The 26829-nt window shown below is 35.5% G+C and overlaps 5 protein-coding genes across 8 annotated transcripts; 3 read left to right on the forward strand and 2 right to left on the reverse strand.

Moving 5' to 3' along the window:
• Positions 1 to 5: 5 nt before the first annotated feature.
• Positions 6 to 26829, forward strand: LOC124186858 (allergen Tha p 1-like). Its single transcript, XM_046578909.1, has 6 exons — positions 6 to 7; positions 4208 to 4216; positions 25141 to 25179; positions 25788 to 25968; positions 26075 to 26169; positions 26582 to 26829. Exons 3-6 carry the CDS (start codon positions 25174 to 25176, stop codon positions 26681 to 26683), a joined length of 384 nt encoding a protein of 127 aa, XP_046434865.1. The 5' UTR covers positions 6 to 7; positions 4208 to 4216; positions 25141 to 25173; the 3' UTR covers positions 26684 to 26829.
• On the reverse strand, positions 1016 to 6719 carry LOC124186852 (esterase E4-like). 2 transcript variants are annotated; one of them, XM_046578898.1, is made up of 8 exons: positions 6654 to 6719; positions 5126 to 5262; positions 4853 to 4991; positions 3822 to 4167; positions 2888 to 3250; positions 2325 to 2488; positions 1455 to 1771; positions 1016 to 1375 (listed from the first exon to the last, which is right to left on the reverse strand). In XM_046578898.1, the coding sequence occupies exons 1-8, from the start codon at positions 6672 to 6674 to the stop codon at positions 1114 to 1116; spliced, it is 1749 nt and encodes a 582-aa protein (XP_046434854.1). In that variant the 5' UTR covers positions 6675 to 6719; the 3' UTR covers positions 1016 to 1113. The 2 variants fall into 2 exon arrangements, with proteins under 2 accessions (XP_046434854.1, XP_046434853.1); XM_046578897.1 differs by lacking the exon at positions 6654 to 6719 and having other exon boundaries at positions 5126 to 5569.
• Positions 7151 to 8670, forward strand: LOC124186593 (S-adenosylmethionine sensor upstream of mTORC1). Its single transcript, XM_046578424.1, has 2 exons — positions 7151 to 7510; positions 7585 to 8670. Exons 1-2 carry the CDS (start codon positions 7379 to 7381, stop codon positions 8668 to 8670), a joined length of 1218 nt encoding a protein of 405 aa, XP_046434380.1. The 5' UTR covers positions 7151 to 7378.
• On the forward strand, positions 9356 to 11564 carry LOC124186857 (60S ribosomal protein L28). The gene is made up of 4 exons (XM_046578907.1): positions 9356 to 9422; positions 9944 to 10039; positions 11055 to 11297; positions 11433 to 11564. The coding sequence occupies exons 2-4, from the start codon at positions 9953 to 9955 to the stop codon at positions 11517 to 11519; spliced, it is 417 nt and encodes a 138-aa protein (XP_046434863.1). The 5' UTR covers positions 9356 to 9422; positions 9944 to 9952; the 3' UTR covers positions 11520 to 11564.
• Positions 13979 to 18257, reverse strand: LOC124186853 (zinc finger protein 624-like). Of its 3 annotated transcripts, none has more exons than XM_046578902.1 (3): positions 18197 to 18257; positions 17034 to 17426; positions 13979 to 16058 (listed from the first exon to the last, which is right to left on the reverse strand). In XM_046578902.1, exons 2-3 carry the CDS (start codon positions 17355 to 17357, stop codon positions 14679 to 14681), a joined length of 1704 nt encoding a protein of 567 aa, XP_046434858.1. In that variant the 5' UTR covers positions 17358 to 17426; positions 18197 to 18257; the 3' UTR covers positions 13979 to 14678. The 3 variants fall into 3 exon arrangements, with proteins under 3 accessions (XP_046434858.1, XP_046434857.1, XP_046434855.1); XM_046578901.1 differs by lacking the exon at positions 18197 to 18257 and adding an exon at positions 17950 to 18183; XM_046578899.1 differs by lacking the exon at positions 18197 to 18257 and adding an exon at positions 17838 to 17943.

Raw genomic sequence — 26829 nt, forward strand, 5'->3', positions numbered from 1 at the left:
GCAAGCGGTCGTATTCGTGGTGTTCACGTTGTATACAGGGGTGCGTTCCGAAATTGGGTGGCAGCGCTAACAGTTCCCTAGGACAAAGGCAGAGCTACTGATGAACTCGGCAGTACAAAAAAAATAAAATATTGTTAACAGCAATGGAAGGTAATATCGGAACGCACCCTGAGTCTCGTATGCAATGCACTGACAGAATTACAGGTTGTGTTCCGAAATTGGCTCCAAGTGTTAATTATCTTTTATCGCTTTTGCGCTTTCGCGTTGGGGAGTAGCTCTGTCCTTGTCCTAGGGAGTTCTTAGCACTGCCACCTAGTTTCTGAACGCACCCTTAATATAAACTATTTGAGGTTCAGAAATGATGTTTCACGTCGAACAGCACGAACATATTATAATTCACTAAGTTTACCCATCCTCCCTGCACTTTTAGTGTGTTCAACTTGTACAGTTTAATAATTTTGTTTAATTTTATTAAAGCATCATGCGCCGTTTATGCAATGTACAGATTATTAGCGGTGTGCATAAGCATGGTACAAATTATACATATAATCAACGCATAATGTGTGAAACGATCGTGCGTAAACGTAGTAACTCTCTGGTAGTAAGCGCTTTTCACTGGTTGCACACGGAGCGCAACGGCCACAGTTGTATAATCGTCGCAACAACTGCGCTTTCTCTAGTTTTTAACCAATAGCAGAAGAAAAATTCTAGAAAAATCGCACTCAGTGTGCATAGGATGTAAGATCTGACCGGAATGACCATATCCATGCTTATTGCTTATGATTATTCCATACTAGTGCTAACTAACCCAACTCTAAAAAGACCCGAATCCTGCAACGGTAATCGAAGTTTAAACTAAGTTCAGCCTATCTCCAAACTTTACAGAAGAAACTGAACGCCGTTCAAACTGTATCGGAGAAAATGGGCGTAAGTGTCAGCATTTTGTAATCAGAAGATTCACATAACTGTTGGAAATATCACAAGATGGAATAAAACTAACAAACATCCCCCTATCTTCGTGACTCTATTACTTATTTAATACTGATTATACTGAGGTTTATATTTCAGTTGTCCGCAAAAGACTCCATTTTTTTATCCATTTCTTCATCGCTGTTACAAAAATATCTTTGAAAAAGAAAACATAAGTACGAATAATGAATAAAATTTGGATGTTATGGCATTTGAGCCGTTTGATAGGACAGTTAAGGTCTTTGGAGTTTCTTTTAAGGTAGCCCAAAATTTCATTCGCTCCTCAAAGAAAGAATGCTGAACTTTGAGCGAAACTTCAGATCCATTTCCTATTTGAAGATAGTTTCTCTCTGCAGCCGAAAATGGTTTCCATATTGTGCCGTTTGAAGCCAAAGTCGTCGGTGTTCTGAAAAATCAATTCTTTAACACACTTTGCCAATTAAATTAGTGAAATAATAACAATTCACTGATTAGTAACGGTTTACCCATTGGTTGCAAAGGAGGTCCACAACTGAACCATGATGTCTACGATTTCCAAATCTCTTCTGGTCGTGGTTTTGTTTAAATTTAGTCTGGCAAACTGCGGTTCAGGTGCAAAGATGTAAAAGGTTTCGTCACCGTGAGCTACACCCAATTCTTTCGTTGTATTATGATAAAGGTAAGTGTTGGAGAAAGTTCCTCGGTAGTTGAAAGTGTAGAAGTACTGTGGATTCTTTGCCATAGAATTTTGCTGTAGAAGTGCGTCGTAGGCCGGATATCGAAACATACCATCGCCAATGGCGTGCGTAATGTTAGCGAGTAGCTGTGGATGGGTCAAATTATCGTAAAGGATCCAAAATAGTTTATATATATATATCTATATTATATAGATATCTCGGGGAGCCGTCGTATCAGGAATCCAGGATTTAACCCTTGATCCCTATGCATATATCCTTATTTCTGTACAGATTTTTGCCTTTATCCTATACACTGTACTTATATTACACTCTTACCCAAAATAACAAAAATAACGAGTACCCTAATATACGTGGGGTATTAGGCTTTATGTTTCTAATAATGATCGTGTTGAGGGCTTATACGAAGGATGCTTCTAATTCCTGGGGAATATCCAATACCGAATATAAGACAGTAATGGACTTTTGATCAATGTTCATTTGCAAATACGGCCATTTCGCTATTAGCTGGTTTATTGAAATCATCCGATGGTACCACGTTGATTTGTAAAGTTTCCAAAATCATATGAGAAAGTGAAGTATCCCTCTTGACTCGGGAATAACAGCCTATAATTCCAGGTTAATTTCTTTCACTTAAACTCAGAGTGAGCATGTGTTTCTTGATTTTTTGAAATTACTTACAACACTTGTATTGGTGGTCAGATCGTTGTTTAAGTAATACGACTTTATGCCGTTAACGTAAGCACTTCCTTTGTCCGGTTGGTATGTCAAGCTCATCATGCGGGGCAAGGCAAAGTCATAGTTCTCGAGAAAATCTTGAAACAGTTCTTCACTGTCGAAGAAATCTGTACGTGAACCCAATCAGGAAAAATATGATTTTGAACCAAGAAATTATAGAACGTAAGCCTAGGTTTCAAATTTGACTTTCAAATCAAGAAAAACGAAACGATGGGTGGATGGATTACATGGTGAACAAAATTTGGAAGAGTGCTGATGTCAGTTCTGTGTAACTTGGGTTACACAGGTCACCAAAACAAATCCTGATTATACATTGAAAACAATAATTTTCCGGTATTGGTCCATCGTTTTCAGCGTTCTATTTTGAATTTTAGAGTCACTACAACAATAAGAATCTTACGATTTTGATATCCCGTCTGCCAAATTGAATTTGACATCATCTTATTTTCAAAATCTTTAAGCCGACTTTTTTTTTAGTTGGCAGTGTTAAAAGATATGATTTTCACCTCCCGTGTACACGGTTCCTTCATCTCGGGTGACACCGGAAATCCAAGGCAGGTCACGGATCTTTCCAGCAGCAAAAAGATTCGTGGGACTGTCGGTTAGTACTGCGCCTTCGATGTCCGGCTCGTCGGTAGGGCCCCAAATGAGGCCTGGATATGTGCGCCACTCAAAAAACTGCGGTTGCGTGGCAAGAATATCAACAAAGTCAATTGTTCGCAGGCAGTCGATTAGAGAATCCGACGTGTTGTTGAAACATCCGACGTACTCGCCAAGTTGAAAAGCGCGGCTCGCGCAAGCAGCTCTGGGTGTATGAGCCCATGTTGCGAGAGCTGATCCACTCTGCGTTATATATTTATGAAAAAGCCCTGAGTGAACACACAGATTGATGATGTTAGGTAACAGTTATTATAACTATGCGTTAGATTCAATTGATATCAGGTTATTTCGTTGAAATGTTACGTGGGCGATTTAGTACGAGGTAAAATGCGCCTGCGTTTATGCACTTTAAGGTACATTTCAAAGAAATCGGCCTGCATTTCAGTAATTGAGAGTACATTTTATCGATCAATATTTGTCACATTATTCACGATGGCTCAACCCCTCACTCTCTTGAATCATTGACCGTAAGACAAATGTCAATCGGTAAAGTGTTTCCTGAATTGCATAACTGCAGGTGGATTTACCCTGTAATTAATTATCCATGTATTATTTCTACAAAATAAGCCAGTATATATGTAGTTATGCTTTGTTACGTCTATTCGGAAGCATGAATTTAAGTTAGGTATGACCCAAAGCTTGGAAGCAGAATGCCTCACATTAACTCTGAAACATCGTGGACTAAAATGAATTCCATTATAACAGATAGTATCTAATTCTATTTCGCATGTAATATTGTTGAATTCTCATTCATTGTAATGATAAGCTTTGTTGTTTTACCAATTGTTGCATCTGACAGCGTCAAAAGATGCACGCACGCGCCGCCTGAACTCGCTCCAACAAATGTGACTCGATCAGGATCGCCGCCAAAGTACTTTATGTTTTTTTGAACCCACTTTAGTGCCAAGACCTGATCTTTGAGCCCCCAATTTCCTGAGGCCACCTCGTCACCGGTACTCAAAAATCCAAGTGGACCAACACGGTAACTTGGAAGAACCAGTACTATGTCTGCATCAAGTAAGTAATCTGGGCCGTATCTATCAGATCTAGCATTTCCAGTCCTAAAACCTCCTCCGTAAATATACACGATCACCGGAAGTAATGCCGAGTTGTTGCTCTCCGGAAACTGCATTGTGCACAGAGAATTCAGGAGGGAATACAAATAGTGTGCGCTTGTAAATATATTGTATTACAACTGATTCTGATTGCAATCTTACGTTACATTATACGTGCAGTATACAATAGTATATTGTGTGACAATTAAGGGACGAAAGTTGGCGATTGCGACGAGCGTGAAGTTTGCAATCACGCGACTTACGATCGCCAACTGTGAGCCCAAATCATGCACGATAGTTTTTGTAACAAGTGGATGAAAAGTGATTGGGCTTTGCCTGATAATTTTGCGGGACGCAAGTCGTCAATTTCTTCTCCCTAAGGACGAAAGTGAATCAATTCTGGACTGCGCATGCGCGAACTTATCTTTACAATACTGTGACGACATTGGCTACTTTCGTCCAGCTAAACTGGTACGCAAAGCCTCACTTTCCTGCTACCCTACCAATTGCCTGTAACACTGACAATAAATTATTGGAGGCAAGTCAGCCGCAAGCATGCAATTAATGAATTGGAAAATGAATTTCACGTGTAGAATGGTAGAAATTTTGAAGATTGAGATAACCATAAAATTCTAACTGTAATTTCATCACGGATGATATGATATAATTATAGTGCTCAATAATTTGCGAAACTTGAATTAGTTCAAGAAATACTTTACGAAGTCTTAATGAAAGCGGATAAAGTATCTGAATTACCTGCGGTGTGTAAATATTGAGCCACAAGCAGTCTTCATTGCCCAAGACAATATCCTCTGAGGTTTGAGGGCACATACTTAAGTCTACGTTAGCCTTGCGAGATCCATTCCAGCCATCCGCAGCTACGGGATTTGCAAATCTATCGTGCAAAGTTTTCGAAAACATTGTGATCGGTTAGTGCAAATTGTTACACAAAAGAATAGCGAAGATAAAAGATAGATTCATGCATCGGTTCCATCGCGCAAAATTCTCTGTCTTGTATGGATATTGTACCTGAGATTCCCAATTGGTGGTTGTGCATAAGGAATTCCCAAGAAAGCAGAAATATTCCGATTGTGATTGGTTGTTCGAATTGTTCCTTGTAGGGTTCCTTGAGGAATGGTTACCACCGGAGCGGCGATATCCTTGGTCTGGGCGTAATTTATCGAACAAATACTGATTATGAGTAAAAATAGTAAGAGTACACATTTCATCGAGGAGTGGAAGACCATCGTGACTACGCGTCGGCGTATGTGACCAGGGTAAACTAACAACTGGTGAAATCGCAAAGTCTTGTTTTTGTAGGGATAAACAAGTGTTACGTATACGAGTGAATTTGCAAAAATACCAGATTAGCTTATTTTCGCTATATAAGTCTTCAGGTTCAAATGGATTCTGCTTTCCGTATCTTCAGTGCCGCTTCATTATCTTATTTTACGGTATTTGTTCTTGAATTAAGTTGAAATCACGCAGGCAGGTGGGTTAATTAGTCTATGATGGTCAGATAATATCCATATAATATGTTTAAGCGTGTACTATACAAGCTCAAGATTAATATCATGGCCAATTATTTATGCAGTTTACGCGCATCCCGTAGGATATCCATTAAAATCACATTAAAATCACATTAAAATCCAAGGATCACAGATGGTTATTATTTTCAATATCAAACTAGAAACATTGACCGTGGTATTCTTGTCGTTGAACCACTAATCTCTACTTTGCACTGGAGAGTGCATAGATCGGAATCTTTGTGAGCATTTGAACACCATATGCTTGTGGATTAATGCCGCATAAAAATGGTTGGAATGGAACCACGAAACTCTCTAATCATATGTGTATTCATTAGCAAAAAATATGTGTAAGATCTACATAAAGTTAGGACTTCTTGCCGTTACTAGCCTCGCATCAGAGGATGTGATTGGAACGAAACTCCGTCATCACATGACCCGCCAAATTATTTGGAATTGTCAATGAATAGTTCAACTTTATGTTAACAATAAGATTTACAAAACAACAAGATGACTGATTTATTGGGTACCGAAATAATATAGCGAAAACAAATTATATTTTTATACCGATAACTAGTCAATGATTCAATATAGTTCTGCAATATTATTACTTGAATATGGCTCATCCTTATACGATGCTACGCTTTACATACAATGCGAAAATATATCGGTATAAGCCAAGGCATTAGTATGTGTTTTATTTTAGTCACGTCAGCAACTTATTTCACCCCCTTCTTTCCGAAGCTCGTTAAACTTGGTTTACCTTCTTACGTGGCAGCTTTGGAAGACGAATATGATCGATTTTAAGAAACCAATTTCAACATTTACATAAGTTACGCTCAACTCAAATACAATTATCAAATGCATTTGATATCGGCATTGGACGATCATATACAACTAAACAATGAATTGAAATTTTCTGTACGTCAAATTCTTAATCCTTCAATTTAATTATAAATCACTCCTAAATGTATATATAGAATGTACAATTAATATCTCAATCAATTTATACAATTATCCAAATCATTTACCTTGATTTCTTTACATACCATCAGTGCGTTGAACCATCGTTTTTATCTCTTATGTTTTCAGCTTTAAGTCCATCTCTGCAGACACCAGGTTACTTGCTACAACCTGTAGCTCTGTCCCTGGACCGAATAATTGCCTGTGTAAAACAAATCATGTTCCAAGAAAAGTAGTTATCGAGTTTACAATGTTTCTTAATCTGTCAATGGTATTTATATCTGCCAATTAAGACTGCGGTTACTCCATCATACGTTTATCGTAAAATGTTTATTACAGGCTTAAGCGGTGGTCGGATTGTACTAAGAATAATTATCTACGTACGGATAACGCGGAATCGCACATATTACCATGTAGTAAAAATAATTCGAAATCAGCAGTACTTAATCGTATGTCAATGATTGATTTTTTTACCTATCCTTGGCCCGCGTTTTTTTGTCTTACCTATTAATACAAATTGATTCAACAAATTGTATTCAACTATGCGGCAATTCAACGATTTTTCAAATACACCCTGTAATCGATCCCCAGGAAGCAGGGACTTGAAAAGCATCACGTAGATTCGCTGAACATTCTAATCTAATGAAGTTGTAAATTACAGTGGCAACCGCCAATAGCAGCGTAGACATCCCGCGATTGCTGGGAAATAGAACGCAGTTGCACATTCATGTTTTGAGAATTGTTGACTTTTGGGAAAACCTGTTGACTAACTACTGTTCTTCGGTTGTCAACAATGGCCTCGACCGAGCATAAAGACTTGGCTGCATTCATAAAGAGTGTTCATAGCAATTTGCGAAAAGAATCGCAAATTTATGGCCCAGAAACAGCGTGGAGAAGACATGTGGCTGAAAGTGACACGTTGCAGGTTAGGATGGTCAAGTTTCAACCCATCAATTATTACTGTTATCATACGAAAAACAATGAGAAATTTGATTGCAGAAATATGCCGAGGCAATGCAAAAGCTAGCAACAAAACACTGGGCTGAAAACGTAGCGGATCCAAAGAAAAATACGAAGTGTAGAATAGACTGGGTGAAGTCACAATGTTGGGAATATTTTTTTAGGGGTGGTATAGAATTGTTTTGGGACAGAGAGGTGAATATTAATCGGAAAATAACGAACGATCAAAGCCACAGTGGAATATCAACATATCAAGAGTGGTCAGATTCTGAAAACAGCACGAGTGGTCTTTCAGATGGGTTAATTTGTTCAAATTCAGAATTAACACCAGTGGATGATAAAGATACTCCAGATCTGAAGAAAAGTCTCAACAAACATTGCTCTATGAAGCCAAGTACAAAATTTGAGAAAAGTACTGAAAACAATTTGCAAATAAGCAACAATGAACACGATTCAAGCATCGTACAAGCTTCGCACAGGGAAGATTGCAAAGTAAAGCTGCTCGATGTGGGAAGTTGTTACAACCCCTTTGGCGGTGTAAATTTTTTTGATGTGACTGCTATTGATCTGGCTCCATCTTGCGATGGAGTATTGCAATGTGACTTTTTGAGCATGCAAATAGGACAGGAAGATGTATTTTCTGCAAACAAGCAACAAGTTGAACAATTGACTGTGGGATCTTTTGATACAGTTGTGTTCTGCTTGTTGCTAGAATATTTGCCATCTCCTGAGCAGAGATACGCTTGTTGCAAAAAGGCTTACAATTTATTGAAAAGTGGCGGCTTATTGTTGATCATTACTCCAGATTCAAAGCATGTTGGTGCTAATGCGAGATTCATGAAATCCTGGCGCTATGTTTTGTCTAATCTTGGATTTATGCGGACAAAGTATGAAAAATTGCCCCATGCTCACTGCCTGGCTTTCAGAAAGTGCTTTTATAAAAGAGTCGCTACTAGATGGGCAAGTTTGCAAAAGTTTTCTAAAGATGACGAACTCTTTCATTCGGATACTAACATTTTTATACCACAGGATTTTACCACATGGACTAGGGAAGATACAGTTGAGTGTGTTTCAGGTGATAAAAAAGCTGATGTCAATTTTTATAATGAATTGCCATATACATGATATTAACGTAGTAATAAAGATGAATGTACTGGCAGTATTGTATTCTTATTTCTTACTAGGTCGACGCACTGTGATGTTTTGAAACAAAGTTTCATGCCACCGCTCATTAGCCAAAAGGCGGATTTTAGATTGAAATTACTGAAAGTATTAATTTTGTTGAAATTCATAATCGAATAACAATTTTAACAATTGCTGAAATAGGATTATATTGGACGCAATATCACTAATATTTGGAATATCTAGTTCCGGGACATATACCATGGAGTATTGGGAAGTTTTTTTCTATTACAATCAATTGATTCCCCTATAAAATGTTCAAAAAGTTCTATTGGGTGGAAACTAGGGAAATCGCAGTCCGTGACGCGACTCAGCAGAATTTCCCTAGTTTTGGATCGATGAACAGCAATCTTGAATGCGTTTAGACTTTCGATGCTACCGCATTCGCATTCGCATTCGCTTATCGATTCCCGAGACCACTAAAAATAACGTAATCGAAAAATTAAGTGAGATCTGCGAGGGCATGTCTCAATTTTGGAATTTTATATAATCCTTAGATTACTTATAACGGTTCTTTTCAACCAAACGCATCTAAAATTTTTAATTGTATCAAAATATTTTTACGTAAAAATCATTTGAACAAATAACTCGCCGTTAAATTACCGGTAGTCGTTATAGTTTTAATTTGACTGCAGTAGGCGGATGACTACTTCCGTAATTCTCTTCTTCCGCTTCTTTACAGTTGACTGTAAGCGGTGAGTAAGGTTGCGCAAATTTCAGGATATTATTGATAATTCTAGCGAACGTATTTCCCATTTTTATAATCACTTGAGGATTTTTCTTCATCTGTGAATCACGGCAATTGAACAGTAACGTTATTGTTTCCGTTTGGTTGATTAGGATAACTATTTCTGAGCACGTGTGCCGTGCGAGTGACAACACGCCATTCCTTATTCTCCATCATATTGAAGTTAGTAACGTTATAGCAACAATTTATGCTGAGTAAATATCGTTATTTCGCGATTCTGAAATTGTCTGAAATTCAGTAAACGGTAATGAAACAAAATACATTCATATTTCGACATCTCAGTGCTTTCAAAATCAATGTCAAGTTGAGAAATGGTGATTTTTCCCCCAATGTTTCGTTACGATAACGTTACTAACTTCAACCTCGTTATTCTTTAGATGTAAAACGTTCCCTAGAATTACTCCAACGTTGAGAAACAGTTCGTAAATCAATGATTTAACCTATTTTACAACGAATTACGATTTTTAGGCCGTCAAGATGTCGTCCCATCTAAACTGGATGATCATTCGCAACAACAATGCGTTTCTGTTGAAGAAGCGCAACATTAGCAAGCCCTTCTCTACGGTAAGTCGAGCTTACCAGTTTGCGTATACAGCAAGAGAATAATAAACAATTCCACAAAATTTTTATTGAACTCAATTGGATAGTATGCAATCTTGATGAGTTACGATCATTAGATCTTATGATTCAAAATTGTAAGGTTATATTCTGCAACATTACTTTTCGCAAACCTTCAAGTCTCAAGGAATCATACGCAATGGCCCATATTATCTATGCAATCAATTTTATTTACGAAATTATGCTGTGTCTATTTGCAACATGGAGTGAACTAAGTACACTGATGATTTTAAAAAAAATGATTGACATTTGAGCACAAGGGCAAGGTGCACACTTTGAAAAAATGTATAAAAACAATAAATAATTGACGACTTTTTAGTTACTACATCAACAATAAACCAAAATCAAGTTAGTTCGGCTTTCCCCTAAGATTTTCAACATATATCTGGATATATTGAATAATGGATCATAAGTTAAATGCATGCAAAAAGTGATCTTGTAGTTCATATCGGACGATATGCGTAATGCTTTTAGAAACTGCCTACAAATTGTGACAAAAAATTTTTGCGCAGGTAATGTTGATGTGGAAAGTTACAAAAATAAGCCATTGAATAGCAATGATGTGTAACAACTCATTCCTATCCCCCCTTTATTGTGATTCCAATAGTTCGAGAATATCTATTGGTTATAATCATATAAAGTGTAATAAGCTAGATTGTATTATATCAATTTTTATATCTCATGCATCAGTAGTCAGTAATCCTATCCACGTGGTCAAGTTGAATTTTATTGTAACGAACGTTATTGGAATGATGTTTTGTGTAGATTTCTTCAACGTTAACTTGATGAAACAAAATTTGTGATACATGAATGATTGATTGTTGATTCACTGTGTGATTCGTTTAGAAAACTTGCAATTTTGAAAGTCAAATTATGCCACGATGAAAATAACTAGATATTTGGTGAATGGATATGTATGCATGTAATATATACAACAGTTGAGATGCTTCAATTATTATAGGAGCCAAATAATCTGACAAACCTGAGCAGTTACCGCTACTCGGGTTTGGTTCATCGCAAGAGCGTTGGCATTGTTGATACCCCAGACAAAAAGGGTTTCACTGTCGTCTATAAAAAGGCAAAGTCAGTGAACAAGCCTGCCAAAGCAACCGTTAGACGGACAATGAAGGCTGGTGCACGTCGTTCACTGCACAAACTCCGCACTCTTCTTACTGCTAACAAATACAGAGTGGACCTGAATAAGGTAAAATTTCATCATTATATTTTCTTTAAAACGCTTAAGAGTAGGAATTCGTCTTTTGGTATGATCGTCTATTTTATAAGAAGGAGAGTGAAGTGCCACGAGAGTCAGACTATAACTTCGTATTGAATTTTATAGGTTGCTCTGCGTCGTGCTTCTGCTGTACTGCGCTCACAAAAGCCATTACCTGCAAAGAAGATCCGTGCTCCTAAAAAAGCCGATTAAACTGTACAAGTCAATAAAAAAATTTAAATAATATTTCCATTCATATTTTTGTTGTTCAACATTTTCTCATTTGATTTTTTCATATCCTTATTACCTGTAAAGGAAAATCTGGGTAAGTCTATGATGTTACACAACTGATATACAATTGAAATACTTAAAAAGCAACTTTTATGTTTATCTAGATGATCATAATTATCTGGACTTGTCAGGAAATGTCACCAGTCCGTTGTCCAAAGGTTGGTAACATTTCAACTTTGCACTTTGTTTTATTGCTGCTTTTACGACAAGGCAATTCCCCTCAATGAAAGTCTTTATTGGTTTTTGGTAATTATGTGGTGACAAATTTTATCAAGATCTGTGAATGCCGTGATTTTTTGTATTTGCTATCTGATTTCTACATTTCTAGACATCAATGCATGATATGCAACCTGTTTAAATCTAGTTATTTTTTAATTGCAGGCTTTGCAGAGCAAACCTTTTCACATGGGTGTTACCTAAGTTGGCTGGATTACTGACTTGGGAAGAACATCATGAATGAAAGTAAGTTGCTATGATTGAAATAGTAAATAGTTTCTGGATTAGAGACTTTACAGTAACCACAATTTACATGATGACACTCTATATCACCAAGATCTATGAATGCCGTGATTTTTTCTATTTGCTATCTGATTTCTACCATTTCTAGACGCCCATGAAATTGTATCGTGCAACTTGTTCAAGTCCAGTTTTTCAATTGCAGACTCAACGGACCAAACTTTTTCGTATGTGTGTTGCCTAAGTTTGTTGGATTACTGACTTGGGACGAACATCACAAATGAAAGTAAGTTGCTATGGTTGAAATAGTAAATAGTTTCTGGATTAGAGACTTTACAGTAACCACAATTTACATGATGACACTCTATATCACCAAGATCTATGAATGCCGTGATTTTTTCTATTTGCTATCTGATTTCTACCATTTCTAGACATCGATGAAATTGTATTGTGCAACTTGTTTAATTCTCATTGTTTCTGAATTGCAGGCTTTGCGGGCCAAACTTTTTCATATGGGTGTTGCCTAAGTTTGTTGGATTACTGACTCAGGAGGAACATCATGAATGAAAGTAAGTAACTATGATGGAAATAGCAAATAGTTTTTGGATTGGAAAGAATTTAATATTTCTTGTCTTCAATTTTCACGCAATACCGCAACCACAATTTACATGATGACACTCTATATCACCAAGATCTATGAATGCCGTGATTTTTACTATTTGCTATCTGATTTTTGAAATTATTAAGTACCCGTGACACTAACATGCAACCTGTGTAAAACCTGTTATTTTTTCAATTGCAGGCTGTATAGGATGCACAGTTTCACATCAATATTCGTCATTAGTTGATTTCGTTGGATCACTGGCTAAGCAGAAGGAACATCATTTAATATGAGTAAGTTCCTACGATTGAAATTCAAATTAGTCTTTTTGCTTGAGGGAAATATAATTCCCTTATTGTTGCGACGTCAAAGCCATCAGAATTTAATATGATGATACACTTTACCACCAAGATCTATGAATGCCGTGATTTTTACTATTTGCTATCTGATATCATTACAGTAATAATAGTGCAATCAAGTCTGAAAATTCGATTATTCTTGAACCCGCCCTTTTTTTTTTTTTTGCAGAACTGTGATTTCAACATTTTATGAAACACTGCTGTCGGATCGGTATTTGAACCACGAGTAAAGACAGTGAGTTATTGTTAGTAGTGAAATTTATAAGTAGCTGTAACTTCAAGAATGTAAACCTTGCAGCTGTTAACCTCTAGACGGCCGGCAACACCACTATAGTTTTGTAAAGTTTCTCTTAAAGAAACTGGTCCGTTTCGAAGTTCTGAAACACGTTTTTTAAATTTTGTACTTTGAACAACGTCGCGACGAAATGAAGAGTGTCATTACAGATTTTACTATAATTTTGGAAATAAAATTTAGGAACCTTCATTTTTATCATATGTTTTACTTGTCACCGTGTAATAGTGGTTCAGTTTTCGACCGTTGTAGATAGTAGAAATGTAGTTAATTAGTATTAAACTATTTCTCCGATCGACACGCGCAACCACCAGGACGCCTGGATGCTATAATTTTTTTTTATTTGTTACCTAGTTCAAAAATAGAATTTGTTGAATGTAGGTGACGTTTATGTGTGTGATATATCAAGCACATTTTGTGTTTCATTTCACAGGCTGCATCAAATTTAGCCTTGGATGGATTTGGCCAATTGTAAAAGTTTTGATTAATGTAGAATTGAACATGCATGATCATTTTTTTTTTTTTGCTCATCTTCCTTTTCGAAATAAAACAGTTACGCAAAAGAATGATCTACCTGGTTTTATTATTTTCCCTGTTGAAGTCAGTCTCAACAATCAACGACTTTCATGTTATTTTATATTTGCATTTTCGCTTGAAAATTTGAAAGCTTGAGTGTTGAAGCTATTATTGCTACGCAAGCAATCACGCTAGATCCTGAATGGTTAATGTTAGTGATTCCTATCCCGCAATAATTCACATGAATGAAACGTAAGTTGTGGATCTTAGAAATTTGTGTGGACTTCTATTGCAAACTATTTATATTTTATTTCGGTTACAAACGTGTATAGTTAATTAATTTTTATTATTCCTAAATCTCGTAACACGTAAATTCAGTAGATAGTGTATGAAAATATTTATTCATATGTAATTTTTCATAATAAAATGATGTATAGATCGCCTTCATCATCTAACATTATTATAGTAACAATTTGATGTAAAAAATAAATGCTTTGGTGCATCAATGGTTCATTGATTATTTATAAAATGATCATAATGCGTTGAAAACAAGTCTACATATTTGGCAGTGAATCTCAGATGATTGTAAAAATTCGTACGTAATTAATACTCGTACTTCTGAGAAAAACGTATGTATCTATTCGTATAAATCAATTAACCTGTGTTCTTGTTTGAACAAAATTCTTCAGCACAATACAGTGTCTGAATAAAGTGAATTTAACAATATAAACTTGAACGGAAACATTCAACATCGAACGAATAGAATTGCCAGTAAAATAATTGAAGTGCGTAATATAACAACATTTTAACAAGTATATAATATTGTAAAATTCAATCTCTTTAATCACAGACATAAGTTAGATTTTGGAAGGTTGAACTCCATGACATTTCTTCATGTGAAAGCGATAAGACACTAAGTGTTTGTAAGACTTCCGACAATCGCTGCAGTTGTATTTTGTTTTAACCGAATGATTAATTTGAACGTGTCTCTGGAGACTCGATTTACGTCTGTAAAGTTTTGGGCAACTGTGACATGGATACGGTCTCCAATTGTCATGCGTTAATATGTGTGCATATAAGTAGGATTTAATTCGAAATTGTTTCTTACAAATGTCGCACTCATACGGTTTCCGGGCATCGTGAATTGCGCAATGGCGACGCAAATCACTGGCACATATAAAAGACTTGTCACAAATTTTGCAGGTAAAATTTTTAACCTCTAGTAATTTGTTACCTTGAATACTTCGATGGTTTGTTCCTTTCGTTGATGTGTCATTGTGTTTATTCAACATGTGTCGCTTTAGGCTTGACGTTGTAGAGAACCCTTCATTACACAATTTGCAGGTATGAGGTTTACTACCGGAATGACTTGCCTTTTTATGCCTTCCCACATGCGACGTTTGCGTAAATCTTTTGCCGCAAATGTTGCATGGATATGGTCTTTTTATGTTTGATTTAGAAGATGAAGGCTTAAGCTTCTCGTCATGTTCCTTAAGGATTTCAATATGTAAAAATTCAATGTGGACTGCTAAACTTGATTTTTTTTTAAACCGTTCACCACAAATGTCACACACGTAAATTTTTTTTGGTTCTTTGGTATCCACCCTTCCCCCATTTGAAGATTTGGCTGATTCTTTATCTATTGTAGATTTTTTCTCATCTTCTTTATGATTCTTTGATGTTAACTGTGTGTTCTCAGTAAGTTTAGTTTGTCTAATCAACCAATTGTCAAGGCTATCCAGACTATGTGTTTTAATATGCTGCCTCAGGGTTGATTTCCTTTTGTATGTTCTGTGGCATTCGTCATAAGAGTATGTTTTCGATTCATGCGATCGTAAATGTTGTTGTAAACATTGTTTCAATTTGAATTTCTTTCCACATGTATCACATTCGTGATAATTGGACTTATTGTGAGTTTGCATGTGTTGAGTCAACAGTGACATGTATTGAAATGGTCTGTCGCAGATTTCGCAAGTGAGATTTTCTTTGTTTCGTTCGTTACACTTTGGCGATTTGTTCATCTTACCTTCATAAAGTTCGGATCGAACGAGGGCTGGTGATTTTGCACGTTTCGTTAGCACTTTTGGAGCATTTTTAAGATTCTCGTCATCATGTGCGTGCCGAACATCCACAAAATCCCACGGTGATGCGTATCGATCATATTTGGGCGATTGCTTGAGTGTTTTTTCATTCAAAGTTTCAAGTTCTACAGATTCTGTCTTCAAATGTAGATTCAGCTGAAATGCCCACCAATTTGTTAATACATTTCGAATATCAAAATTAGGATGCATCTTCAAATCAATTCATATTCAATATCTCTTTTAGCAATTAGTAATGGCTTTCAATAAAATTTCACCATACTTTTTAAAATTACAGTTGTATCATACTTCTTAATCAGAATATTACATCAGAGGTATGAAGATTTTTTTTTTCGTCTCATCATAAGGAGTTTAAATGAAACTACTCATATCTCGATGCTTAATGTTTTTCTCATGAAATATCAAAGGTCAAAAAAATAATCGAAAAAAATGCCTACTCTAATATCTTACTATTATAGCTAACAGGATTGAGCAAAAACTATTTTTTGCATGATTATGTGCGAGCTTGAAGTTAGTAACGAAACATTTAAAAAAAAAGCATTACTTAGCAATTTTAGAATGGTTTTAAAAGAGCTGGGTTTTCAAATCATTAGCAAGTAATACTTCGTTACGGATTAATAAATTTCGGACAATCCAAAAATTGTGAGAAAACATTGTTTTTTAAATATACGTCGTTACAGTAATGGTACTAATTAATCCCATATTATTATAGCGTCAATAACTCTGAATTGTTTTTTGCAAATATAGATGAATGTGCCCGTTACGTTATATTTATGAAAAATACGTAATAAATACAAGAATTCTAATCGCTTTTGCTTACTCAGACGAACTGACATTAAAAAGCAGTCCATAATTGACTCGTAAGTCAGTATTATAATTAAGCTACAGCATGCAAATTATATAGTTTTTTTTTAACCTCTCTATATCTCTGATTGTCAGTTACTTTCCATCGGATTTAAAGAGATTGACTCCTAAAAAGTGCTCACTTCAGATATATACTATAAAAAGTTATTAACGTTGTTTCAACTAATACCAAAAAGGCAGGAAAGATTTTTAAGCCACTGCGAATGAATGTTGAAAATAAGACATTTCATATTTATGTGTTATACTCACTTCTTTGCTTGTTTTTGAATGAAGTTCGGCCGAAGATGTCGAATTACAGGTTTGAGAATCTACATTTTTCAATACTTCTTGATTATGTGAATGTTCAAGGGGGATAGCTGGAATGGAAAACTTGAGATTGGGAGAATGAGCAGTGTTCTGCAGATTTTGGCTGCTGTCTTGCACATTTGGAAATTCTTCTTTACATTCAATTTTTATACCGCACGACATGTAATCAAACGTCAAGTAGGATTCAAAACTTTCATAGGTCTCGGTTTTAATTTCGTAGCAGTTATCGATCTCTGGTTCTTTTTTAATAAATTTGCAGAGTTCCATTGCGCGTTATTTGTTTTCTTCAATCCTCTAGTTTTAGACTTCAAATCATTCCTCAAACATGGCGTAAACCTGATATAAACATATGGAAAAAAAAAGAGGAAATAGGTGAATGAATTTCAATGAGTAATTATAATTTATCGACAATAGGCAACAAATTTTTAAGTACAGCCTTATCGAGTTTCCTACTTAATACTAGGGTACATTTTTATATGTAATAGATGTAATAATTATCTAATAATTTCTTTATATAGGTTGAAACTGAAAATTGGAAATACGATTGGAGTAAACGATTAAAAAAAAAAATGATATAAAATGACAGGGGTGTAAACTTAATATTGATTGCTGTTAGTGTAATATGTAGTGTCAATGTGACGTTTGATAACTGTTGTTACATTATTTGATTTGATTGTGTTTGGCATTTATTTTCACGAAAATGGAGTAATAAAAATCCTAAAATAATATAACATAACCTGTCTATACCTGAGAAGTTGTGGGCTTGCGTTAAACATGCGTATGCAACCTGTGGATCGTGTATAGGTTGCCAGTGATCGTGAAGTCAAACGGTCGAACATAACCTATAAGTTTTGTTTACCTATCTGAGATTCTGAATTCAGTGCTCGGGCAGGGTCGGCTTGGCTCGGCTCTTATTGCGTAACACATAACCGATGACAGAAAAGGTTTACAGTGTATAAGAGGTGATTCCTGATTGGTTCAACCAAGTTTGTCAACTTTTTACCGGGAATATCATCGACTGAATGAGGTTAAACAGTTTCCTCCGAACTTTCCAACGATTTCGTAATTTATTTTAACATATTTCAATGAGCTTTTGCTGTACGAACCTAACTATTTGTCAGAATTATATCCCGATGATAATTGTGTCTGAAGGAAAAAACAATAGTAGCGCTGCAGTAGCGCCAAGACTGACTGCATTGGTTTGGTGGTACTTTTCGTTTTTACTTTGTTTTGCAATCAGGGGTGTTCGTGAATCCACTCAAAATTTGGTGGGATTCACCCGAGCTTAATTAATGGGTAAAACCGGAAAACTTGTTGCTGTATACATAGAAGTATAAATTGAACATGTGTCAATAGTTTTTGTTTATTGGTAGTCAATGTCAAATTCGATGACGCAAAACTAGGTATTAAGTTAAGTGTACCAGTTATTACTCCTGTCCTAATTATTGATTTGTTATGGTTATATATATTTCATCCTTAGTTCTAAAATTACCAAAATCATTTTGTACTATCTAACTATCTACCAATTGGTTTAAGTAGTTGGAAAATTCAGAATTTGCGTTGTCAATTTATAACTTGTAATTTAACGTGGCAATAACTGGTACATCCGTTCGTAGTACGTTCGATGACAACTTTACATCATGTTGAACGTATCCGAGTTAGCAACAAATTACCCGGTTTTGTAACTATCTCTGAGGCTACTTTCATAGCGAGAGAGTTCACCACCTAGTGGCCGTTTATAGTACTGATATACTGATGTTTACGATGAATATATTCTCTACTTATGGCATTCGATCGATGTAAATTTTTTATTGGCCAGATTCACGTACTTATTTTATTTAAAATACCTAATTGTTTCTGTCAACGAACGTACGACTTAGAGGAATAACACATAAACTTCAAATGAAATGATATTTAGTTGACTCAATCCCGGTAACACGTCGAAAGGTTCACTCGAATCAATACTTTACTCGATCGTGACTAGAAAGGGCTTTGCTGAGTCAAGGAATTCGCTTTGACTAAATAATTTTGACGAACTAACTAAATCGAAATTGTTGAACTGAAGTCATCGTATTTGGAACAAATAAGGGATACTAGATTAAGTGAATGGACTCCAGCGAAATCTATTTTTTGGTTCAAGTATTTCTTTTCCTCTGTGTGCGTTGATATTATCGACATATTTTTATTGCATATTAAAATGCAGCGAATCTGCAGGGCGTTTGATTTTTTATTTATTTCCATCCATATTAAAAAATTAACACTACACGGTGAGGCGCACACTCAAACATTTATGTAAGTCAACCCATTGCCAGACATTAATATTCATCCAGCAAATTTACGTTACGAAAAATTTCGTACGTCAGATTCGCTCGATGATTCATGCTCGATTCCTCAGAATTTTTCTCAAAGCATCCATGTCACAATACCTGACGGACGTCATACTTTCTGCTAAAGTTGGAGATCATATTTCACTACTTTACCTGAGTTGTGGCGTGTAGTTTGGTTTACATTTTACTAAATGGTCTATTTTATTGCATTATAAATTGCGTTTGAAAGGTACCTAGAGAGGAAAGAAAATAAAATTGTTGACCTGTACCAAACATGACGATAAAATGTGAAAGACATTTTTTTCTTCAATTCAAATAAATTATAGGGTTTCACTTGTTCATTCGATGAGTTATTTCATTCACCTTTTTCTGCGAATCTGATGATGTGATTTATTTGAATCGAGTAGAAAATTCTTTCGCCGATGCACATTTGGTATAAAGTGAACGACTCCTTTCTCTTTTTGATATATCCTTAGCAGAATTGCCTTCAGTAGCAATAATTTGAGCAAACTCTGTGAGAAGTATTTCTAAGGACTCAATACAAAATCTTCCCTGACAGCAATTTTTTGCCACCTGACAACAGACTTGCCTCAGAATGCTACTAGGTATGCGTAGTGATAGAAGTTATGGCCTTTTTAGTACTTATTGCAACGAAAATAAGAGTGTTAAGATTTCAACCGCAACACGTTTCGCATGATTACAAGCCTGAAGAAAGTGAAGGAGGTCGAAAAAGTGGGAGTCCACTGTGGTCACGTGTATCTGGCGATCAGGTGTCTTGGGAGAGCGGTGTTGAATGCTTTTGGACGTGATTCCCAGAGTTCTGCTGCATCGAGAGAATATTAGTTTTGACACGTCTTAAATAAAATGATATGAAAATCTGGTAATATACAACTGTCTGAACAAAAATTTACGGATAATTAAGTTTTCGTTTATTTTATTTTCAACGATTTCCAACTGTATTTTGGAAAAGTGCGAAATTTTAAGTGGAACCAGACTATAATTTTTCACGAAGAAGATGGTACTAACGGTTAGAAAAAATTCGAATTCGAATCGAGACAATATTGGAATATTTTTACTCCGCAAGAAATGTTTACTATAAAATATGTGAAGCAGTTGAATGTACTCATATTTTTTCATCGAATTGATTTCATTAACTGCGAAAACATTATGTAGCCATCCTTGTAATAAAACCTTTTCACGTCGAGCGGAAAAAATTCTCATCGTATAAGGTACTCGTCGTTGTTGTATACCCTTGACACGAAACGGAAGACGTGTAAATTTCCGCGGACATTATCCAGCGTCGGAAAAATTTAGTCTTATAGAAGGGATAAGTCTTGACCTGCAGCCTTAAAAATATTGAATTTATCAAAATATTGAGGAGAACGCGTAGGTGAAACAACTTTTGAAAATAGGTCACTAAATAATATTATGTAGCAGTGTTTTGTCCTTCTTGTATAACGAATGCGATAGTCCCCTGATTGAATTCATTGATTGGTTATTTTTGTCGAATTCATTTATCACGTTTCCAGGAAACTTTTCTGCCAGAGTTTTGCAATTGAATTATTTTACCGCTCTTTCTCAGGCATTTGAATACGACAAACGGTGTAGCTTATTTCCTGCAATATCGCAACGTATGACCGCAAGAAGAAGTTTACAACAAAACGTACTCGTATATGATCGTTGCAGCGTGTATGTGTAGATAGAAGTACGTCAGGCCATCCGGTTTGAATTCAGGTTATTACATAAACCGACGAAACTTAAATAAACTAAAAAAAGACAAATGTTCCGTGGGCAGTAGTCTGGCTCCATTTTTTCTGCAGATCATCGTTCAGTGATTGGCTCCACCGGGCAAAAAATATTCCTCAAGTTGTAATAATTATAACTTTTAATAACTCCAGAGAGGGTCAACGTGTTTATGGAAAGACTTTTACATTGGATTTTTTTTTTACACTTTGATACATCCCGGTGTTTGCAGATCAAGTTGTTATATATCGTATGAAAAATAGTTGATGTATAATATTCGATTAAAACCGGCACGATTTCACTAATGGATATATTATTGTTAGCATCGAATATGGCCAGGTAATATTGGCACAAAAACTGTAATCATTGGTTTCAGACAAATTAAATTTATACTGAATTTCAGCAGATTACGTACGAACCATGAAGTCGTTAGGAATTCACTCTGTGTGTGTTTAAGTCTCATATACATGTGATCAAAGATTCTTTTAAACTTTACAGTGAAAAATGATCAGCAAACTTATAACTTATTTCGTTGGTTTTAATCCATTGAATTCTATATAGCATGTGAAAAAGGGACCGGCCATAAGTGAGGTCACTTTTTATCTTAATTTTTTTACTCAAGACTGCCTACCAGTAGAAAAATTAATTTGCAAATAATTGAAACAAGTTAAAATCAACGTTTTAAAAGTGAAACTGAAATTGAATGAGTCGAGTTTTAATATTATAATTTATCTCAATAATATCGTAAAAATAAAAATCACGACAGGAAGAAAGTTCGTTTACAAACAACTTTCGAAAGATTAGACTTTTTTTTTTTGTTTTTTTTTTTAATGCGCTAACACAGTAAAGTTTGTTTTAATTTCGATAACTTCGCAGGGCTAATTTTGGTTTGCGGATGGATTTTTTTATACGTTATTTGAAATGATTGTTTAATAATCTTACAGTACCATGTTTCAAATTCTGTATATAAAATGTTATTGGTATCAACCGATGTTTCAATTTTACTAACAAAACATTAAAAGAAATAATAATTGATGAAAATCGTATTGCTATAAATTAATTATGAATAAATCCGAGCTTTTTTGAATTTGAAATTCGTAGAAATTGAGAAAATTTTTTTACTTAATTACAATACATTCGATTCGACGGACTCGGGTCACAACTTTTTTAAATTTGGTCAGATAATTTTTTGTTTGCTTAGAGATTTTGCGTTCAATCAACTCGACGTTCGGTTATCAAATACCTTGTCAATTGGGAAAGTCCGTGATAAAATTGATCAAATCATTTGCGAATTCGAAATGCATATGCAATGTTTATTCCGCATTGCTGCTTAAGCATCCAATAACCCATTCGGGATTTCTGGCAATTAAATCGTTGGAAGACGATGAATAACATTGGAGAAAAGTTTGATCAGTATTATTGCAGACATCGTAAGTAAATATTCGGATGAGAAACGTTTCTGGTACAAAGTTTGTTTTGGAATTAGATAATAAGTACGTGTACACAAAACCAGTTGCATAAGCGAAAGAAAATATCGATAGTGTGGTTGTCACTTTATCTTCAAACATACGACACCTTGTTACTTACGTTTACGATGTGAAATGTGACGGGTTTTGAACATTAGCCACTCGGTTGTAATAATTAACTTGTATTGTTTTCTATTTATCTGTAATCCCGTAGGTGTGCGATGAGTAAGGGAATTACCCATAGAATATAAGAAGCATGGATTGACGTAAACATTCTTTGGTCAGATAATCGTCGGGTTGAATTTTCAGAACTTATTACGCAATGTTCCAGCGCTCGATCGTTTAGTGCAGTGACGTTTAACTCACGTTTTTGCTCGGACGCAAACTGGAATTCACCAAAGAAATATAAATGCTAATAGATATATTACGCAGGCGCATATTGCCCGAAGCTAGGATTAATTTAAGGATAAGTCTCTAAGGACCTTCTTCTGTATTTTGAGTACGCCTTTTTTTTTTTTAAATTCAAAATAAAAAAAAATATACAGTCAATTGATATGCGTGTCACAAGTTCAAGTAAATGAATAAATCATTATTTTTTAAGGATAGGCTTAGTCGCTATTTCTAGTATTCGGTTTATTTCAAGGTCTAGGTTGAAGTAGACTAGCTATAGATGCTTGATCTACGAAACGTTGGTCTTGACGAATCGGCAATATATCATATACCGAAAGCATTTATCACTCTTCTGCAACGTTTTTGCGAAGTATGCAATAACCGTGATTTATCACGAAACATCAGCGCAGTTAATTTTTATTCACGAAGAAGATCTTCTCGAGTTGTGAATATCATCGTGACCTGTTACAATCGATTTACAAGTCGTTTGTCGCTTGTATAAAATAAAAAATCTGTTATTCGAGAAGAATTTTGCAGGGATTATCTTGTTGAAAGAAATAAAAGTCGGCTATGTTTTTATTTTTTCTTCTATCAATTTGTGAACGTTAGGTTGAGATGTGAGTGAATTAAGCGATGGTCATCTTTTGATCTTGATCCGTAACCGATAACACTTCAAAGGTGTGGAGAATCTAGTTCACCTTGCCCAGATAACGCGATTAGCATATTTTGTATACTTAGTAAGTTCGTGAAAATATAAGCCTGAATTTCTGTAGGTATGTGCAAGATCTTTGAAGGATTTAGAATAATTTATAACCCAGAGTAGTGTAAGTTAATGTATCTTTTTACCACGAATCGTAAACGACGGTTAATCAATTCCTTGTTATTGTCCCTTTTTATACACGCATAATGAATTTCTTCAATAGATCGACACCTGAAGACTATGAGTAATGAATATGTCGTGAGAAAATCGTAACATAGTCGTCTCGGGTGGCTAGTTGGACGTGTTTTAACGACAACAACAAATCTAAGAAATCACATTCGATCTTTAAATAAAAAATCTGCCAGGCGTGAAATCGATTGATACTTCCTCCTAGACTCACCTCGACTTGATACACAGATAGGTGGTAAAAAGAAGGAATAGAAACATTTTGCCACTAATGGTCATATACTCAATCCTCGCTGCACGTGGCAAATGTTAAAGCCATTCCTCAATCCAGTGTAAAAATTCCATAGTTCGTGTAATTGGGATTTTGATTCAGCGATGACTAAGTGGAAAGACCAGTGATATTGTTGGTAAATAATTGCAATGCATAACGGTAGAGAAATAAATTGACGGTATTTTTCACTCAGCGTTGTTTAAATAAGAACACCGTAAAATTATTATCAGACGTAGGTACACATATTTGTTTAATATGGTATAATTCGCGGTAATGACATTAGTGAAAAATGAAACGAGAATGAAATTTTGTGTTCGACAAGGTATAGCAACCGAATTATGCACGCTGAGAAAAATTTCGTTTGTTACAGTAACTGGAAGAATTCGGTAAAACAGGCGTCGTTGAAAAAACTGTTTGAATATTGTTGGAATTCAAAATCAGTATGTGAGGTTTACTACGCTTTTTTAGTTAAACAAGGCTTTAACGTCAATTTATTCTTGCACAAGCATTAAAATATAGCAACAGTGATCGTAATGAGAAAGAATAGTAACGGATGCTAGACTTTCCGGTAACAGCTAGAAAACTAATTTTCATTTTCTACCTAGAACTATATTTTTCGATTGTGGTAAAAAATGTAAATAGTCAAGTACCGAGCGGTAAACGTAATTAAAAATTTCTCTCAGTGCGTGTATCATGTATTGATTATCAGGATGTCGATGACTGTGCAATCCGTAATTCCATCCACTGTTTTTCGATGCGTCTAACATCATGCGTAGAAAAACAACACGACGATTGTACGTACACCTTCATTGTCTCATTAGTATGCTAAAAGCTATAGTAAACAAGGTATGTGTCATGAAAGAGTTGGTCAAACACGTGAAGAATGGCCAAGAGTTCGGGGAATTCGGACTCTGGATGCTCGTCGGGTATAAAATCTCGGACACACCGCTCTCTCAGCATCAGTTAGCCGTTCCGTCTGGACCGCATCGCATCTGTAACCATGAAGGTAAATAAAGGTTTGCAGCATAGAGTTAATTATTCATTAGTTAGACGGGTTAAAAAATTTCTATACAAATTCTTGCGGCGTTTCGAATTCACCCCTGAATGTCAATTGCTCGATTAGAATCGCGTTACGATTGTTTTCGAACATTCGCGAATTATTTCTAGTGTTTTGAAATCCCAGAGGATAAAAAATATTTCAATGTAATTTCGTTGTTTGAACAAGGATTACGTTTATTGGTAAATTATCTTCACGTTCTTAATCACGTGACAATAATTCGTCGGAAAACGGCGAGAGGAAAATCCTTTGCAAGCTTTTGGACCAAAATCTCATCAATACAGTGTTTCAGTTTTTCTTGAAACTACAAATTTAATCGAAATTTCGGACCCTTTCGAAAATAATTCAGCTGCAGGGTTACAAGTATTTTGGTGGGTTAGAAATACTCTCACATTTTGTATAATATAATATTTGAACGAGTGGATTCGACTTTGAGCTGACTTTACTGTCTTGTCTTTTTTACCGAATCCCCTTTAATTTGAGAAAATTTATTCGTTGTAAGGTGAGGTAATTACCGAGGAGAAAATGAATAAATTTATGAAAATCGTAAAATCTAGGTTGCCATTTTTCTATTGGTCGTCGTGGCTTGCGCCGTTACTGCAAAGCCTGCAGGCTACACAACAAAGTATGATAACATCGACTTGGACCAAATTTTGAAAAGCTCACGACTGCTTCAGAACTATGTTAATTGCCTTTTGGAAGTCGGTAATTGTACACCAGACGGCAAGGAGTTAAAGAGTGAGTGAAATTGTATATTTTCAAATTATTGCCGCTGATTATTTTACAACCCGAAGAAAACGAGTGTTCAGGTATTCTAATTACGAAAACTTTCCCTTTTTCACAGACTTGCTGCCTGACGCCCTGGAAAATGACTGCAAAAGTTGTAACGATCGCCAGAAAGCTGGCTCGGAGAAGGTTATCCGGTTCTTGGTGAACGAGGTGAGTTCACGTCGCCACTCACCGATCGCCCTTGATATTAATCGGACATTCGAACCAAATCCGTAGCCTCGTGGCTAACGATAATATTCAAATTATTCCGATTCGTCCAAGAGAAATTTAGCCTGCGATAGAAATCCTTATTTAACTTGACAATTGGTCTTCGGATAAAGTCATAAAGTTCCCGTGAAATCCCATTTGTTGGTTTCACGTTTAAGCTACTTCTGCAGTTCTTTTTCCGTTCGCCAATAATCTCAACTTCATCTAATTACGTATTATCGTAACACGAAGCTGTTAAAAAGATATTACAAAATGTCCAGATTACGTTCTCGGATAATCGTCCTTCTTCTTCTATCCATGCATAAATATAATATGTGTATTTTGTTGGTTCTAATTTCTTTTTTCCGTTTTACAGCGTCCTGAAATTTGGGACAAACTGGCCAAGAAATTCGATCCCGACAACCGATACAGAGTCAAGTTTCAGGCTGATGCAAAAAAGGCTGGAATCGCACTGTGAACATGACTAAGAAGTAATTTGTATTTGTCTTTTTTTTTTTTTTTTTTTTTTTTTTTTTTTTTTTTTTTTTTTTTTTAAATAAGAATTTGTTATTATGTTTCTCCCAGATGTGACAAGTTGTTAAATATATACACTGAATTCACGAA

This window comes from Neodiprion fabricii, chromosome 7 (assembly GCF_021155785.1).
Source record: "Neodiprion fabricii isolate iyNeoFabr1 chromosome 7, iyNeoFabr1.1, whole genome shotgun sequence".
In the NCBI taxonomy this organism is placed as follows: Eukaryota; Metazoa; Arthropoda; class Insecta; order Hymenoptera; family Diprionidae; genus Neodiprion; species Neodiprion fabricii.